General features: G+C 38.8%; 1 protein-coding gene across 5 annotated transcripts in view; it reads left to right on the top strand.

Annotated features, from left to right (window-relative positions):
- carmil3 (capping protein regulator and myosin 1 linker 3) overlaps window positions 1-14958 on the top strand; it is a 99454-nt gene extending 84496 nt beyond the window's left edge. The window contains exons 30-40 of one of the 5 annotated variants that reach the window (XM_017420910.3): window positions 263-329; window positions 656-843; window positions 1461-1540; window positions 4268-4387; window positions 6748-6916; window positions 7707-8079; window positions 10118-10221; window positions 10327-10531; window positions 10759-10830; window positions 11120-11239; window positions 14208-14958. In XM_017420910.3, coding sequence (XP_017276399.1) covers window positions 263-329; window positions 656-843; window positions 1461-1540; window positions 4268-4387; window positions 6748-6916; window positions 7707-8079; window positions 10118-10221; window positions 10327-10531; window positions 10759-10830; window positions 11120-11239; window positions 14208-14239 — 1530 coding nt within the window. In that variant the 3' untranslated portion in view covers window positions 14240-14958. The other 4 variants (XM_017420911.3, XM_037973005.1, XM_017420912.3 and 1 more) reach the window with 4 other exon arrangements.
- The last annotated feature ends 5045 nt before the right edge of the window (window positions 14959-20003 follow it).

The following is a 20003-nucleotide window of genomic DNA, read 5'->3' as shown; positions in this document are numbered from 1 at the left end:
TTTTAAGTGAGGAAAAAAAAAGAGGTAAAAGTAGTTTGATTATCTCGGAATAAAATATTCTTGAGAAATTCTCATCAGCTTTTTTTCAGCTTCCTTGTAGCCTTTTTAAATGTAACATTTTAATATTAATCCACGGTACTGTGAGAATGTAGTGTTTCTATATTTATCTCTATAAGACAAAGCAAACAGGACAACAAGCATTTAAAAAGTCTAATTTGTTTTTTTCTGTACACAATTATATCTTTTTGTTGTTTGCCAAAAGGACACGATGGCCATCAAGAAGCGGAGCTCCAGAACTCGGAGAATTCGTCCCGTCTCCACCAGAATGAGTAAGTTTTCTGCTTTAAATCAAAGCTCATTAAATAAAAAATATACAGTCATAGAGTCGGTAGATAATAATGCTTGAATATATCATATTATTTACTGTATATGTATTATTTTTTTTAAAGAAAAGGAATCATTCCCTAGGAAAAAGATGTATTTGTTTTACATATTAGATAGTAATAAATTAAAAATGTCATTTTATAGGTAATTGTAACTGATGTCCCATTTATCTTTAATAAAACAGGACTGAACCTGGAGCGGGTTAATATGTCGTGTGCTGCGGGTCAAATGTGAAGAGATAATGAGATTTTTGTCGCTTTCCATTTTGAAGGTTTGGGTGATGAGCCCAGTCCCTCCCCGACGCCCTCCGCTCCTTCCCACTCGGCCTCCCTCACCCACTCGGCGTCCTGGGAATGTCTCTCCACCCTGCCCACCAATGGCTCGCCCTTACGCCACGTGACCCACGTCAGGCCACGCCCACCGCGGCGACACAGACCCGTTCACCTGCCCCCTGAATCTGTGAGTGAAAATGCTGCGGTCTTTAACCTTTTTCTGAACTTCAGTGAGCAGAAAAAAGGGATTCGTAAACATGTTTGGTTCTGGTTCACGGCACTAAGCAGAGATCTGAGCTGGACCGCAGTAAATACAGTAAATTGGCCCAGTTCTGAACTCCTCCCACAGCGTGAAGGTCACAGGCTGCAAACCAAACATGGAAAGTTTTCAGGGATTTTTATCCCTTCTCTCAGTTGCTTTGTGTGAACCTCAGTTATTCATCTGGTGTTTGTAGCCAGAGGCACTTTCCAAAAATAAGTTTCTTTTAAAGCAGGAAGCTGCCACATGTTTCTCTGTGATTCAAATGTTAATAGCAAACTGCCATCTCCCAGGGGCATCAACAAACTGAGCAGCTTGTTTGTTTAGAGCCTTTCTAAAAGCATTTTTTTTCTTCTCTAAATGGATGCAAATTTAGTTGGAGCGGCGTGTTAAAAAGAGGTTTAACAAATGGACCTCTGTTGGATATGGATCCAAGTTTGTCAGTCGGTCATTTGAAAGGATAATACATTTTGTCAGCCTTTGAGCTTTTTGGAGACATGGTAAATTGATCATTGTTGTGTTTTCTGGTGTGTGTGTGTGTGTAGCATTGCTCTGAGAATGGAGGAGTCAGTATGCTGGAGGACGGACTGCCTGATTTCTACAGCAAGCGAGTTTTACCTGACAGGTAATATCCCACATCAGTTTTTATTTTACGTATCTTCATATTGGAGGTTGACCAGCTGATTGGTTTGGTGATTAATTAGAATGAATATTACCATTTTTTATTAAAAAGAATAAGCATCAGCTCGGGCTAAGCATGCTAAGCCATTTAACAGGCAGGCACAGCCACGGGCAGCACAGTGTTGTTACACAGAACACGACCTACTTGTCAATCAGACGGCTTCACCTACAACAAAGGGCCTCTCCTAGAAGGGTGCTTCATTTGCCACAAATCCCTAAATAATTTGGCAAGGATGTGAACTTTTAAAGAAACAGTGTCATAGCTATCAAGAGAATTTGTAAGACTTGAATTTTAATTTTTTTAATTTTGACTTTAAAGTTCTGGGAGGCAGATTAAGAGGTTTTGAGCCCCATGCTACCACTGACTGTTGCACACGCTACTGTAAGCATTTGCCCAAATGTCTTCAATTAATTGTCTTTTTTCATTCTAACAATAAATATTTACAGGCCAAAAGCAAGTGTGCAACATAAGGAAAAAAAATTGCTTTATTTATCGACCATCAACTGTCCAGATTTCTAAAAAAATTGACATCAGCCATTAGAAAACCAATATTAGTCAACATTTTCTTTTTAATACAGTCAGTCATTTAGAGAGGGAAGGACCCAGTGATTCTTGAGAGAACCTTGTTTTGTATAAACGCAAGAAAGCAAAAAATGTTTGAATGCCTAGTGACAATGATTTAGTTTTAAGTTACTGTTCAAAACTAGGCTGGTGAATTAAACCCAATGGTGTTATTTTTACCCTCCACAAGAGAGGCGGGAGAGCTTGTATTTGTCTGTTCACAAAATATCTCATGATCCTGGACAAATTTGAATAAACTCTCCAAGGGTAATCATTGGATGTGCCACTGATTAGGTTTCAGAAGTAACCCAATTCAACTTATTGACAAAAAGGACTGTAACTCAGCCAGTTTCTTGCATATTAAGCTATAATTGGGTGTGGCAGTAGCTGAGAGTCATCCCCAACACATACATCAGGCTCTGACAGACTGCATGAGATTTTGCATTACAACTCTGGGATGCCAGGCAGCAGGCAATATGCATTCCATTAAAGGAATGCTACTTTTATTTCGGTTGTCTCATTATTATCATGGTTTTATTACCAGATAAAGTTGTTTTTTTTCCAGTATAAATTCTTAAAAGATACCTGTGACGGATGACAGAAGCAGCGTATTTTTTACTTCCATTGAGTGTTACTTTTATGCACAAAGAGAAACACACATTTGCGCGCAGTTGAAATTCTGTTTAATTCTCTTTCTCTGAAGGTGGGGGTAATGTCCTTTTAAACGGCAAGGCTCCAGACGGCAAGCTGGAAAATACAGACGTAAACAATGACCATTTGATAGTTTCATAAATAACTGTCACATAAAAATAGCTTATTGTGTTTCGCCTTTTAAGGTAAACTTGTTAAGCTGCGTCTCATTATTACATGGGTATTTTAGAATAATCTGTGTCAGAGTTTGCTGAGATTTATCACAATATAAGTACACCTCAGATTCAGGTAAACTGAGAGAAAGCTCATGGGAGTTTATATCTAGACAGGGCAGAGATTAGTGACACTAATCTTGGTTCATGCATTATAAATGAGATAAATTGCTTATGAGGGATTTCAGTAATAGGATCTTTTGCCTATTATGTTTCAGATACATATTTATCACTTGCAAAAATGTCATTTTGAAATCGGTTTTGAGCTGTATGCTTCTTACAGTTCAGTACAGTACAGCAGTATCTGAGCTGCTGGATTTTCTAATCTAAAGTCTTGTGTCATCAGTGATAAATGAGCAGATTGCTCCTGAAGCACTTAGGCCCAGAATGAGCCAAGGGGCTGAATTTGCATCCAAAAGAAGGGTCATTTGTTCAGCCATTATTTCACCATATACTTCGGCAAATAAATAATCTTTATTATTCATGATACAGTACACTGTTATAACCAATTTTTCTTAAAACTGCACAATGTTTATTCAAAATGCATTGTTTTTAATGTAGGAAAACCAGTGTTTTGGAATAGCGGTATTAGAGTCTCACTGACGCTGGATGTAAATACAATCATAAATATGCTGCACTAAAAGAAAGATTCAGTTCTGGGAATAGTTATAGATAGAGATATGGGAGTCTTATTCACAAGTGATGGTACGATGGAGCAGGAGATGGACCGACAGATTGTCCTTACTCCCAGTAGAGAGTTTTTGGTCATAATAACGTCACATCTAAAAGATCTAAAAAGGAGCTTTAAAGGTTCATCCAGCTCCACTACAGATAAACGGATGAATCATCAAATATTTCAACAAGAGTTGAAATAAGATTTTGGTTCTCTCACTAACATAATATCGAAAAAGTACATCCAGAAGCCAACAGTTGTGTTAGTCTGGTAAAAAAAACAAAAAAAAAAACAGCTGGTCCAACTGCAGTGATAAAAAGGGAAAACCTAACAGCAACATAACATGATCTAGGACTTTATTTTTTCACAACAAAGCAACTGAACATTTATTATTCAAATATTCAGTGTTTTGATACTTTTCTGGGCCTGTTTAAAAATGTATCGGCTGATTATATGAAAAATAAAGGCATTTCTCTGCTGCGGCTGCTTCCTCGCTGTGCAACACTGCAGACACTGCACCGTGACCTCTCTACAGTCTGATGTTCTGTGTCCCGTTCTCCCCCTCTCCTCCAGCCAGCTGTCGTCCCTCCATCAGGCACAATCACTGAGGAGGAAGAAGCGGCGCAGCATGTTGTCCATTTTCTCCGGCTTCCGCAAGAACCGCAACTCCACCTTCTCCGCTCTGGACTCGGAGTAAGTGAACTTTACAGGAGCTGAGAGGGGGAAGGGGGGGGGGGACGCTAAGTTAACGTTTAAGTGCCCAAACCTGGAGAATAAAATGTCTGGAAAATGAATCCAGCGCTGCGCATTTACATTGACGCTCCTTCACATTCATAAATACTTTAGCAGAAGAAAATTGTTCCTCTCTAACCATTTTCCCTTGCTTTGGATTTATGGAATTGTATACATTTTAAGTCATACCAGATATATTAGTGTAAACTACATAGTCATGACAAATGGAAAAAGTGCTAAATTCTTTTAAAATATTACTTTCTATTAATATTAAAACATTACTCAAAAAGAGACAAAGGGCACTCTGAAAGCACATTTTTGTAAACTTAACTATAAGGGTCTATAATTGAACATATTAGAGGAAAATGACCCTGAATGGGGGCTGCAGGTTGTTTCAGCTCACAGATGTGCAGAGAAAATCAGAAAAGTTAACAGCCTTGCTGTGGTGCAGGAAAAAAAAAACATTAGGTGGAGGCCAGGTTTACAGCAGTCAAAAGGAGAATAAAAGAACAGATGTCTCATCTGAAGTTCCAGCTCTGACTTTTTTTTATTCTGGTAAAGACATCTGACAAACTTTATCAAAGTTTCACCTGCAGATTGATGCCATGCTGTTAGAAATATATTTTGAAATGGGGTTCTTGGGAAAGCTTATGAACAGTTAATATCTTACCTGTTGCAGATAGATCTTGGAATGATCTCAGTTTGGAAAAATAGAAATTAGGTTTGACAGGAATGATGTGCTAAAGGGTAGTCCTAGTTGGTCTAAGACCAAAGTGGATTGCTGCTGTTTTAAAATAACATCAGTTTTCAAAATGGTATCTCAATTAATGGATTACTGGATTTCATACACCTTTTGTAATGCCCTCAGTTTAACATGACATGGTTATTTACGCTGAATTCTGTGGTTACTTAAAAGCAAAAACAGTAGTGGCAGTAGCTACCTGTAGCACTGCTGGTGCAGTCTGAGGCACTTCAGGGAGTAAAATCCGAACAAAATTTATTGGTCTTATAAAGGTCTAAATCAGTGATTCTCAAACTCTGAACTCAGGACCGGATTTGGACAGAATGGAAAGTCAATTTGTACCGAAGCGATGTTATATTGTGTTGCACTGAAATGCACTGGGACAACTCAATGAAGTGTGTTTACTACTGCGGTCATGTAGAGTTGTGCACCTCCTTTAAAAGTGTGTGCAGAGTAAGTGAAAGTGCATGAGGCGAGCGAGGCAGTGAGCGAGCCCATGTCTGTGTACTTGGTGTGAGATATTGGAGCACATGAAAGAAATGGAGGAAAATTGTCTGTAAAAGGTTGAATTTCTAGCGGTAAATCTACAATTTAGGCTGCAGTAAATACAATAAATGCTAGAATCCTTCAAACCACAAGCTATCCAAGTCTGCTTTCGTTTTGACACTACAGTGTCTTGCAGCCTTTCAGTTCAGTTTTTTCTAATTTGGTTATTCTTGTGAAAAAACAAAAGCATTGTTTCTTGAAGCATAAAAAGTAACTATTGCTAGTTATTCCAAACATTTGACCTTATCTGGAAATCAGATTTGGATTTTTGAATATAAAGTTAGAGAACCACTGGTTTAAATTATAGCGTTTGCATGAATTTTGTTGAGATGTTGACAAATTAAGTTGTTTTAAGATGGCAAAATCAACCTGGGTAGCGTGTAATCTCAAAAAAAATAATAGCTAGTCTAACCCACTTCCAAGGCAGATTTTGCCATCTTAAAACAACTCCATGCTTCAGATTTTATATTGGTTCATGCAAACACTATAATTCAAACCTAGACATCCACATCAATTTTGCATTACATGGTTTTTCTGGCAGAAATATTCTGATTTTTCTACCAGAAGTGCCCCAGGCTGCACCTAAAGTGCCACACTTTGCTGCTGCTGCTGCTGTTTTTGTTACAATTGTAAATAACTGTGTAATGTGAAACTGGCGGCAGTGTAAAGATCGATGAAATCAAGCATGAGCAGCTATGAAATGTTGTCAATTGGAGCCATATAAAGACAGCAGCAGTCCACTTTGGGTTTTGGGCCTGTTTAGACTATCTGTTCGTTTGTCAGTCTGTTGAGAATAAACCATTTCACCACCGCTTTCTGCTACATGTAGGATATTAATTGTTCATAGCTGACATATAAAAGGTTTTCAAGCTAAAGAAATGGGGGAAAATGCTAACGAATCAGGACAAATTAAGACTGCACTGTTTTGAGAAAATTTGAGAGCGAGTTTGATCACACATCACTTTTTCTTCCAATCAATCTCGGGCCTCCCAGGTCAGAACTCGACTTTTGGTTTCTCCTCCTTCTGTTCCAGCGGCGCCTCGGAGAACGTCTACTCGATGATTCAGCACCCGAAAGACATTGCGAGACCAGAGAGCGCAATCGCCGGGGCAAACGGGACCATGCCTTCACCTCGGCCCACTCAGGGAGTCCCCGTTCTTGGCATGAGGGCTGCCAGCCCCCCCTGTCTCATCCAAAGACAGGTAGGAGTGTGATGGAAAGGCACAGCGTGTACCATACATGTAGATAACTTTCCATCCCGGAATATGAGCAAGCTATTGACAGCAACACATTTGTCCCCCAGGGGTGTTGGAGATTCCCAAACTGAGCTCTGATCTGTGTTTTTAATCTAAAATCCCCATATATGGCCTTGAACAGCATACCAACTGTCTGCAGCTGTAAGCAACTGCATTGTCATCAAACCACAGATACATACAGTGTTTTCTGCAGGAATTGGCATTCTTCCGAGCTCTGTAAACTATACTATAATGAGGGAAAAATAAACAAATAAAATACCATTTCTTAAGTCATACAGTCTGTTTTATAGTCGGGATTTGAAATGATGAGCGTTGTGCTCCCAGTTCCAGGAGTCCCATGTGACGACAGAGCAGAGCTGCATGCTGTGCCCACCACCTGCTATTCTCAGCCTTTTTATGTCTTGGATTTGTGTGGCTTGTTTGAAACATACACTTGAAGGTCTATTTTAAATCTGTTCTCTCTCACACTGAGATCCAAATAGGTTTTAGTGACTCAAACTCTGCCTAAGTAGCTTTCCCAGACTGAGGGGATTTAAGGACATCCTCTGCTAAATGGGGGAAATCTTTTTTTAACAATTATTGTATATTTGGATTTATGAAAAGTATATGTTGTAAGAATAGGATAAATGTTCGCAAAATTAGTGTTATATGCTTTGGCACTCTGTCAGTAATTGAGAAGTCTTGATTTTAGATGAGACTAATTTGGTGTGTTATCATGAACGATGTCCTGATCCAGTCCACAGATCTCGTCAGCATGGTCTACAGCTGCATCGGGGCAGAAATCGAGGACTCTGACAGCAGCAGCACCTGTGACATCAAAGAGTTGGAGCACGGCGCCGACGGATCAAACGCCACCTCAGACGCCCCGGCAGATAGTCGGAGTAATGGCCATGTGGTGTCCTCCAAACAACAGACGGACAGACAGATGGAGACGGGCCGGCAGGAAAGGATTGTCCCCCTGATGGACTCACGGACAGAGATGGCCGAGGATGCACAAAGCTCCAGCGTTGGCAGCGGGGCCCCCTGTGGGATGAGACCAGAGCCTCCTCCGCAGAGCAACAAGCCCAGTCTGGCTGTGCTGAGACAGAGACACCTGCAGGAGAGCTTAGGTACTGCAACGTTTAACAGGAACACTTATGGGATGTAATTCAGACTCTAAAATAAATTAGGATAGAGCAGCACATTCACGTAATAATCCCTTGTGAAAGCACTTCTGTCTTTTTTGTGGGTTAGGAAAAAAAAAAAAAAAAATTCTCTATTTTGACTGACAGCTGCCAAAACTTTTTTGGTACAAAAAATGACTTCAAATAAAGACTTCAGTGGTGCTTTAAAATTTTTATGTGCCAAATTATTATTTCCTGTCATGTAAGAAATTATTTATTGTCACCAGCATTATGTAAGAAAACCCCTTCATAATAAATCATAGCCTTGCTTGAAGGAATGCACATTGCTCGCTGCCGTGCATGCCAAACTCTTAAACAGATCTCACATGATCCGTTAGCACTTAAAGTATGCAATGTGACTGACTCTCAGCTACTACTACTCCAAATATTAGCTTCAGGTCTGTGTAACTGGCTGACTTATAGCTATTTTTGAGTTTTCCAAAGTTGATTACTTGTAGCAGCCATCTTAAACTATGTTGAAAAGTTTAAGTTGTTAATCAGTTGTACATAAACATTCCCCTATTACATTTTCAGAGTTACAGTGAATTTTTTTGCTAACAGACAGACAAACACACACAGACGTTGGCAGTTACATGCTGACCTGTCTTAATGGAGACAGATGGTAATTATTAAACTGAAGTTCATCAGACGGGACAAACAACTGATGTATCATGTGCAGACATGATGAAACCTGATGGGGAGTGGGTTTCTCTCACTTATCATGTTCATCTTTATTAAGCTGCTTTATGTTGCTTCTCTGTTCATTGAATCACCACCATACAGCATTTTTATCAGCATCTTTTATTGTAGGGTAACCAATAGCTGCAGAAGACTTTAAAACTTTAATCTTAGTCAAAAACTAAGAAACAATACAATTTTTAAAGTGACTCCAAAACAAGTAAAATTCTGCTTTTAGTAATTGATTACTTACCCTACTTTACATGTAAATAACTATAGAATAAAATGTCTGCCACAGTTTATCATTAATCCCTCTCTGCAGCTGAACCAGCGCTATAAATTTCCCTCTTTTATCATCTCTCTCTGGTTTTAAAAGCAAGAAAAATGTGTTTTCTTTCTTTTGTTCAAATCTTTAAGGCATGATGCTGCTATTATTTCTTCTTTGGCAGCATCAATTTCACACTGTTTGTTTTGGAGACTTTATGTTGCTCCGTTTCTTAAAATTACTTTGTATGACTTTGAGTATTTACACATTTCTTTGTGACTTTTTCTTTTCCTTTAAAAAAAACAGAATGCGTCTTAAATAAATTGTTAACTCTGTATAGGTGACGGCTAATAATTCTGAGTCACAAGCACTTGCAGCATCATCTATAAAAGTAAAGTTTCTTCTTTTTTTTTTTCTAAACTATTCAAAAGCCATAAAAACAAACTTTGTTACTGGGGAAAAAGTGATGTGTTTGGATGAGTTCCAAAGCTACGCTGCTCCAGCTGTATGGGGCTTTTAGAGAGAGCTTTTGTTAAAGACTGTTGTTAGTTTCATTTCTGGACTTTTTAATAAGTGGAACATCTATAATGGGATAGAACACCATCAGCCTCATTCAGAGTATAGGAATCTGTACTGCAGGCAGATGCCAAAACTGCCTTAGTCAAAAAACGTATGTTTATATCTACATTTTAATATAAAAAATCATATGCAGCATAAATAAAAGAAACATGAACTCATACATAAAGGATAAACTCATGGCCTGCACAATATGCATGCAGTTCTTTTGTTTCTTAAAATATGCAGCAAGCTCTTAACATAGAAATGGATCAGCACTCTGGTCTATATTTATTGGTGGCTTGTTGTTGTACTTTCTTTCACAGTCCCTTCTAGTCCCCTTTTTGTTGTTGTTGTTGTTTTCTGAGTGCACATAAAACGTGCCCCCCCCCCCCCCTTCTCTTTGTTAGCGCCCCTGCTTTAGGCTTTTACTTTACTGACTGATTGATCATTGACTTGATGTGTTTACCGTGTTGTTGTTCTCAGAAGAGGCAGGAAGGCTGGAGGGAGAAGACCAAAGCGAAAAAATGCAAGACGAGAAGCAAAGAGGCCGAGGACCGGAGGGGCAGCGTCCTCTCATTCCCAAAAAGGTGTGTGCGCTGATTGGACTAAGAAATGGGAAAAGAAAACACGTTTGGCCAACGCCTTTTGTTGAGCTGCAGGCTTGCAAAACATCATATGTTGTCCTTCATCAGCCCAGCGTCGACCTCCAGAGAGACAAGACCTCTCCTGAAACGACCAGGGCTTCACCCAAAACCTCGTCTGCCAGTCCAGATGAACAATGCTCTGATTGGAGGAGTTCGCCTCCTGTCTCTGAAAACAAGGGGACCAATGAGGAGGGGAGTCCATCGGCGTCTGTGAAACCTGTTACAGAGGCAGCAGAGCCAGTCATCAGTCACGGTACGCTAACGGTGTCATTCGAAAGCAGCTGAAAACTCTGACTTTAGAGTAATTTTCCTAAATTCGCAGGGCTTTACATTTTGCTGATATGCGTTTTTATGAAATGTTAAAGCTGAAATCCTGGTTCCATTGGCGAATACATTTCTGCTCTAGGTGATGTCAGTAAACTGTATGAGCAGAAAAAAGATAAATATTCATGATTATGATTAATCTTTCAACCACCGCAGGAGAGGACGGAGGACGGAATGGATTTCCAACATCATCTCATCACACCAGGAAGTCCAACTCACTCGACATAGGTACTGTTAGCCCCTCCTGGGTTTTCTCATGCTATGGAGTATACAACATGCATGCAGTCAATATCACTGATATAAATTCATATCTAACTTTATTTGTAGCTCATCTTTTGATATTTTCTATCAAACGAAATTCGGCACGCGCCTGTCGTTTGATTAGCTCCCCCCCCCCGTAGTGTGTGCTGGCTGCGCACCGTGTTACTGCCTTATCTCCCTCCTTTTAAGTTCCCACACCCCCCCCCACCGTGTGTGTGTGTGTGTTTGTGTGTGTCTCATGCCATTTCCCCCCCAGGCATGGGACAGGACACCCCCTACGATCTGGAGAGGTCTTCAGATCGCAGATTCCCTGTGAAACCGTCCTGCTTTCCCCAGTGCAGAAACAGATCTCTGGACTGCCCTGCTGGGACCAGGTGTATGTATGTGTTCCACTTCCTCCTCCTACGTGTGGTACGGCGACCCGAAAAGCGTGACTTGTGGAAGTGGTCCAAAGTTTGCATTCGTTTCTTAAACAACGCTGCTCGTTGTTTAAGTTACACCCTCCAACTTCATCGCATGCATGAGCTGCCTTTTGATAAATGCCTGATGAAAGACAGAGATCATAAAGCATCGTTGAAAGACAAGATTTTGTTGTCATCGCCCATACCCATGTGTTTCTGTGTGTGTCTGTAAGCGAAAAAAATCTCATCAACCACTGGACAGAGTTCAATGAAACTTTCAGACTTTCAGTAAACGATCACTGTTGGAGCCAACCCAATTCAAGATGGACACCACAACCAACTGACCTTTGCTGACACAAAAATGGCTTCAATTCAATCGGATTTACAGATCTTTTGCTAAAATATGGTGTGGTTGTAGCTGAGTCATCCCTAACACATACTTTGAGCACTAACAGATCGTCCGAGATCTTTGCTTAAAACTTGAGCAATAACTGTTGCAGACAGCCCCATTTGTCTGTTAGCAAAATATCTCCTGAACTAGTAAACGATTTTTAAGGAAACTTTTAGGGAAGTAATCATCGGCCTTGCATCTACTACTGATGAACTTTTGGAGTCAATCTGATTCAAGATGGCGGACACAACTAATCATTGTAAGCCAATGGCTGTAACTCAGTCAGTTAAACAGATTTTGAGCTACAATTTGATGTGGTGGTAGCTGAAACTATAACATCATCCAGGTTTGACCGAAATGGCGACAGTGTTTTGGATCTCAGTCTGCCTTTATAAAAGCAACAAGACCCTCACCATTTTCAAAATATGCACCGTTTATCTCTCATATTTAAATTAATCCCAGTCCTTTTTATTAGTTCCATTATTGTAACCATTGGTAGCCAAACTTAGCTGAATTATCATCACTGCCTTCTATAAGCTGGACACTGAAGGAGACGACCCAGGAGTGGTGAAACACCACGAGTTGTTTCTGTTGATGCAGAGCAGTGCATCTTAAATATCTGCTGCAGCGACTTCATATTTTTTTTATATTGTTTATTTTATTGTCCTTTTTAACAGTTATGAGGAGGAAAAACAGTGTTCATATTTTTTAATGTGCATTGTTCATATAAGAACTGACAATGTTATCGTAACACAGTGAGCATAAACAAGGGAGCCCAACAAATAAAAACTATTTAGAGGATGTGAGTCCTGTGTGATCCATGGTGCTGAAATTGATTAAACAACTTTTACACTTTAGTAGCACGTTTGTGTTTTCCTTACACAATAAGACTTCAATGTCAGAGCTGCACAGACCGTGTGAGACAGATTTGACACAATATTTCTTGGAAAAACAAACACATAAGACAGCCAACTGCTGAGAATGAGTTGGTTTTAAACAAAAAAAGAAAGAATGGAATGAAAAGTTTCATTTCTTCAAGATCCAAGAATTAAGGTGGCTGGCACAGCTAAGCGACTTTAGACAACACAAAAAGACTATATGTCAGTCGTTTTTACACATTTTCAGCTAAAATTTGGTTTATAGCCTTCCTTAACACATATTCTGAGAACTAACACATCTTGCAAGATCTCACACGAGATCAGCATAAAGACATTTCCAAGGTTTGACCAAAACACCTAGAACTTTACTCCTCATTTATGAGATGATCTCAGTTAAAAACTCTGGCATGAAAGGTTGCAGGCAACATGTTTTCCTTCAAGGAATGCTAGGAATTTAACTATTAATGTTGAAAATATTAATATCTAAATTGTAGGAACTGTTTAGGTTTGTCTAAATCTGGCGAATGCAGACAAGTGAAAGCTCATTGCTAAGGTTAGAAATAAGAGAACATTTACTGCAAACAGATGGATGTCAAGAACATTTAGAAATGCTCCAATTAACATTTTCAGAAGGGGAAAAAAAAGAAAACGATTGTGCATTTGGTAAGATTTAAAAAAAGGCTTAAATAACAGTAATGTATCTTTTAGGGACATCTGATTCATAAATAGAGGATTTAATGACAGAAAATGAAGAATGATTAGAAAAAAAAAAAAAACCTAAACAGCTCAGAAAGTCAGCCCACCTTTTGTAACAAAATCCCTTCTTCTGATTAAATTCAAATCAATCTTCTAACAGAATTACCGGCAGAAAAGTCTTTGGAAATCAGAGAAGCAGGTCATGTAACACCAAGTGTAAAACACACCGAGGCTATGAGGCGGCAGGGATATTCATCCATCTGCATTTACAACAAAGGAGCCTGAGTTAGTCTAAAATTTATGGGAACACTATCTGCTCATACTGACACAAATAAAAAAAAAACAACTTGGACAATAATTTAAAACAAATCACAGTAGCATTTATTGCCTGTCAGAGTTTTAAATTAAGCAAAAATCTTGTTTTATTTTGCTAACAGACAGACAAATGAACACAGACACAGGTTGTTATAGGATCTCCAGCCTTTTGTGGTAGCTGGAGGGAAATATTCAACACTAAAGGAACCAGTCACCTGATTGTTACCTGCACTCACCTCATGAAGACAGCTAATGAATGACAGAAGATGCCGTGAATGAAATTTAATCTTCAGTAAAAGTCTGACAAAGTCATTCTTTTCTTATGTTTGTGGCTTCCAGACGTTAGAACATGTCTGGAGAGGATTCGAGCCAAAATAGTAAAAAAATTTATTTTAAATTAATATATTTATTGGCTGCTATAATCCAGAGAGCTTCCCAATGAAGAGCTTTTACTTTGAAACTCGTTTTTTTCCAATTTATCTGTGAAAACAAAGCAGCTAATTCTGATTCTGCACTTCAGATTCATATTTATTTTATTGTTTTTTTATTACGCCTGTATCGTATTTGATCATTTCTGTACTTGCTCGCAGTCTGATCCCGTAGCTATAAGTCAGTGAGAGCAGCTTTCAGGACGCCATGCTCACGTTGCACTTCGCTCGGCAGGTTCTGAAGGTGGAAACAGAGACGCGTTATGACGTTACCTGAGGAGGCCGCTGGGGAAAACTGGCTGGATTACAGAGACCTGGAGCGAGACAAGCTTTTAAAACTGTGTGGACTCAAATGAAATTGTTTCAACAAGAGTTTCTCTTTTGTTTTTATTTGGGTTTTTTTTTTTTTTTTTGTCCTTTTAATCCATTTCTTGCAGAAATGTGCATGTACTGGATATCTTTAATTTTTTTAACTGCTTGCACTAATTATTATTTTCTCTTGCACAAAGGGAAGCTCTAAGTTTCTTTTAAACACACACACACACAGTAGTTCTGTTATTCCGGTATGCTTATTATGAACCATTGTTTTACACATTTGTGAAAATCAGTTAAAGTTCAGTGTCTTTTCATCCCCATCCCATCTTTTACTGACAATCTGTGACTACTTCAAATAAGTTTGTACTGTATTTATTCAAACGAGATGTAGATAATGACTATAAAACTGCACTAACCGTTGTGGTAAATGCTACTAGTTCATGTTTTAATTTGTGATAATGTATCATTTGATATCTGTGATATTGTGAGTATGCTTTTGGTGTATGTTGATTGAGAAACTTGTTTCCATGGACTTAGCTCTCCCATTTCTTCAAGAGTATTTAAATCAGTCAGTGGGTTGTTTTCATCTGGTTTTAAGAGCCTGAAAATGGGTATATTTTCTCAAAATGCTTCTACAAATCAGAATAAATAAAATGAACTTAACAGAAGGAGGTGGGCTGTCAATGGTTACGTTTATTATGTTAACTTCCATGTTTTATCGTTGGAGTAACGTCCATTTTCAAAATATAACGAACTTGAATAAAGCAGAACGTGTTCAAACTGAAGATTACGAACCTATTTGGAATCACAAGAGAGACATAAAAATAAAGAAAAATTTTAAAACTGCATAAAAGTTTAAAAGTAAAAAAAATATTTTGGGTAATAAAGCTTTAGCTGCGTATTGGATAGTATGAAATCAAACACCTAACAGGTTTTACTGAACTATTTCAAACGGTGCAGTTTGGAAGAGTTCACTCCTGTTTTACGTCATATGCAGTTCTGAAATGTGGGTACGCACTCAATATACACAAAGCCCTCTGCCATATTTGTTTCCCTGCACAAACTACGGCCAGCCCAATGCAGATCAACTACAGGACTCAAGCTTTCATGTGGTTTTTGGCAGATTCAGCAGAGTTGGACAAGAAGACATCAACTTGTACAAGTGAATCTGCTGCTAAGCATGAAAGAAAAGAGAATGAATCATTAAAACTGTCAAGAATAAATATCTGCGATCAGTCAGGACGGCGGAGTGCCATGAAGACAGAGCTCGACAAACACGTGCAGCTTGTGCGAAACAACTTCTAGACTGGTAAGTTAATGTCTTAACTTAACTCTTTTTATTTGCATACTTTTCTCAACAATTCTGAGCGTAAATACATACAAATACATAAAAAATGTTTGATTTCTCTCACCTGTTTACAATCATTTCCATAGGTGAACAAACACGTTTGGTAGTTGGCATCCAGTAACAAATTTTGCTTATAAATTTTTAACTTAAGGACACATTAACTATTAATACAAGAAAAATGTTGTGTGGATTTTGTTTGTTTTTATGATTTTTACCTTTAAATCAGAAACTTGAATGTAGAAATAAAGGCAAAATAAAATTGTAAAAATTCCTTTTACTTTAAAGACTAATTAGTTTTCATTGACATTTACTCAGTTTTTTGTGTAAATACGTTCATCATGTCTACAGATTTAGTTGAGTATCCATTTTTTTAAATGCATCTTTCAGGATTTTGTTTTTTTTCAATTCAATTTTTTTAATTATAAATCCATCCAGCCATTTATCTGCCCCTTGTTCCGAAGTCAGAAAATCCTTTAATTAAAAAAAAAAAAAAAATCTGTCATGTAGTTCAGCAGCTCAGTTCAGATGTGCAAACTCAGTTTAGCTCCAGGTCTATATATGACATTCTGGAAAAAAGCACTTTTCTGTTAGGAGTCTAATGAGGGGAGCTATACTCTGTAAACATAACACTTTGTCATGTCTGTATCTACAATAAAGCCCCGTGTACTTTCTAAAATGTCACATAGTTGACTCTGGTTGCCACAAAGGGAAATTTAACTTTCCAGAATTGTGAGCGCTCCAGCAAAAACACCAGCAGTTGAGAGTTCAAAGGAAATAACATTAGGTGCATTTTTTATTTCTTTGGAGTGTGAGTTTTTCTCCAGCAGGTGGCAGCAGAGACTGCACTCTCCTGGCCTGAAACTCTCTAACTCATAGTTCTCCTGACATGTTGCTGCCAAGTCAGAATGCAGCATCACTGTGATTATTATGGATCCCAGCAGCAGCCACTGATGACAAAACAGTTATTTTAAAGTTATACTTTGTGGGTGTGATTGTTTGAACATCTGTTAGAGATTATATGGATACTAAACACATGTTCTTCATCTGAATTTTCTATCTCTCATATGTCAATTACAGATTAGCATGTGTTGCCTGCTCTCTCTCTCTCTCTCTCTTTCTTTGAGTTGGCTCAGGCAGACGATTCATCAGCTTTTTCCAGACGATGACGAGCCTGTTTGTCTCGTGACAATAAGAAGCTTTTAACTCTCTCCGTGCAGTCACCTGATCTGCCACACAGCCAGGACAGATCACCGCCATGGGGTGTAGTATTCACATTCTCTGTGTCTTTAGATAAGCTTTAATTCCCTCTTTGTCTCTCCGCACACCCATATGGTGTGTGTTCTGCTCACCATATGCTCAGGTAAACATGTCATTGCCATGTAAGTAAAACCCACACTAATCATGCATGCATAAACAGGAGGATCCACTAATAAAGCTGCGAGGGAATTCAGATTCATTCATCTTGATGTACAACTACAGGTGTGAGGCTTGCACTCCTGTCTGCATTTCTGTCACCTTGTGTCCACGGCGTTTGCAGAGAAGTGTGCGCCACTTGTGTCAAGCTCCAGCAAATGGGTCAGCAGCCATCATCATCATCACTGCTCCGGTAATGAGTTTATACGAGCCAGCGTGCGCCACCGTGCACCCACTCAGCAGCACAAAAACCAGGTAACGCGGCCTGTCGTGCTGAGAAAAGGGATTCAGGTTCTGACGGCCGTCTGCGTTCGCTTCTATGAAACATGACAAAGGACTTCAGCTTCGTGTCTGAGCCAAAATGTCGCCCTGGGAGGGGAACATAAACAACACATTGTGCAAATAATCCTCTTAGAAACACTTCAGCTCTGGCTCAAACACGCAGCTTGTAGGAAACTGCAATTTTTAAAATCAAAAGTATTAGTCTAACATTTCTGTTACAATTGCAAATATTTGTCGTGTCTCTTCAGTTGTCCTCTGTTCAGTTGTTTTCTTAATTGTGAAAAATGTCAGATTGTCGTGAATTTTAGGTGAATTTATAAGCTATATTTAGATGTACATGTAGATCTAAATATAGTTAGGCAGTGTGTGCGATAACACAGAACTATTTTCAGATCTTTTTTCTTTGCTGCCAAAAGGCCAACAGCAGGCGATCATGTTTTTGCCTGTATCTGGGTGTGCATTTGTTTGTCATGTTGGCAAAATATCTCCTGAACAAGTGGCCACATTTTAATGAGCCTCTCAGAAAGTATTGATTGGATGTGAGTCTACAACTGATTAGCCTTTAGAGTCAATCCAGTTCAAGATGGTCGCCACAGCTAATCAACTTTAGTGAACATAAAATGACTTTAACTGCCAACTTTAAAGATACTGAACTAAAAATTTGTGTGGTAGTAGCTGAAACTCATCCTTCGAGCACTGACTGATCTAAGAAATCTTTGTTTTTTATTACTTTGCCATCAACTCTGTCTGTTAGCAAAATAACTCATGAACCGCTGGACAGATTTTACTAAAACACTACTCTACTGAATTTACTACTGATCGACCTTTGGAGTCGACCTGATTCGAGACAACTGCCACAGCTAATCATCTGAGGCAAACCAAATTGGGCTATAAGTCACTTAATTTTACATACAGGCTAAACATTTATGTGGTAGTAGCCGAAAACCATTCATATTATATACTCTGAGTACTGACAGATCATGTAAGATCTTCCAACATTGCATGAAATCAAATATTAGGTTATTTTTCAGGTTTGACCACAACGATTACAACACTCACATCTGTGAACATAAAATAATCTTAGTAATAAGATTTGTAATAATAATCAAAGCATTATTTTCGGTTTATTCCTCAAGCACTTCAGTTTTACCAGAACTCTTCATATATCTTTGAATATGAACACCTTATGTGGACAAAATAGATAAAACACCTCATGAGAAAATATGACAACACTCACTTGATCTACAATAATCTAAGGTATTGTGCTAATTTTGTAAGATACAAAAAAACCCCTTTAAATTAAAACCATGACCTATGTCTGTACATTTAGGTCCTAGTCTAAAACTGATAGAGCAATTAACGTAATTAATGTTAAATGTTTTGTACAACTTATATAGTATTTAGGGACTCACCTAGAATAAATTTTGTTTTCTTTTTCAATGTAAGCTCTTTCATGCTTTGCATTGTGGGAGACTTGTTTTCCACTCGGACCAACTATTACTGTGTTTTGTGTTATTTTCATGAGGACAAAAACTTAAAACTGTCAGAAAAGCTGCATGATTTATGCAAACTGGCCAACAGACATCTACATCTTCAGCCTAAAGAGTATGATTCCGTATGAAACAGGATGTAAACAGTTTATCTTCTAACACAGTGATAACTATTTATAAAAATAACTGCCTCAAAAATAAAAATATGGCAGAAACACAACTTGTTTTGGAAATAGTAAGGCAGTTTAAATGGGTTAACATTCAAACCTCACTGCTCTGTAAATCAGCTTAGACGTAAAAGCGTGAACCAGTGGGCCCATAAACTTTAGTGTTTCTGTTTCTCAGAAACCCTCCTGCCTCCTTAAAGAGAAAACAAAGCATCACACAGCTGAGCTTTACCCACTCAACGGATTCCTCCGGCTCCATCCTCAACCCTGCACGACCCAGACATCTCCCGCCGCCACAGCTGTCACTGTATTTTTCCTCTCAGGTTCATAAAAAAAAGCCTTGATTCCCGTTAGCACCAATTTTACGGTCTGATGAGGCGTGTTTGAAAACTTTGGGAGGACTAATTCACTCACCCTCTGCCTTCCTCCGCTTCAGTATCTGCCCTGCTCGGAATGATCTTCCAACCTGAGGCTGGCTGGTGTGACCTACTTGCAGAAGAGAGGTGAAATGTAAACTCGAAAGCACCAAAAATATGTACAAACAATCACTTTAATTCAAACTGGACGATCTCAACCTCCTAAAAATAGGTTATTGCACAGTTGGTCTCCAGAGGGAAAAGCACAGAGGCTAATATATATATATATATATATATATATATATATATATTCGGCATGCATCCTCGGCAGTCTCATTACATGAATGTTCTCGATGCCCATGAACTGGAATTTGATGTTGGAGGGTTCAAATCCAGGCCGGGGCAAAGATACAACAGTGAAATTGAGCTATCCAGTCTGGGTCCTTAGGCAAGACCCTTTGAGTTTCTGCCTACCTCATACCATGAGAGAGATAAATATGAATCACATGCCGGCTCAGACGTCGCCCAGCCAAACAAGGTCTGCGTCAGGTGCTGGGGAACCAGAGCACCCTGATGAAAAATGGGCTACTGGAACAAGACGGAGGAAATGGATGAGAGGTGAAAACATGGATCTGTTGGAATGCTACTACTCAAGTAACC

The sequence above is a fragment of the Kryptolebias marmoratus genome, linkage group LG20, assembly GCF_001649575.2.
Source record: "Kryptolebias marmoratus isolate JLee-2015 linkage group LG20, ASM164957v2, whole genome shotgun sequence".
Taxonomy (NCBI): Eukaryota; Metazoa; Chordata; class Actinopteri; order Cyprinodontiformes; family Rivulidae; genus Kryptolebias; species Kryptolebias marmoratus.
Note: the sequence above shows the minus strand (reverse complement) of the source record. Positions and strands in the feature narration are given on the sequence as shown.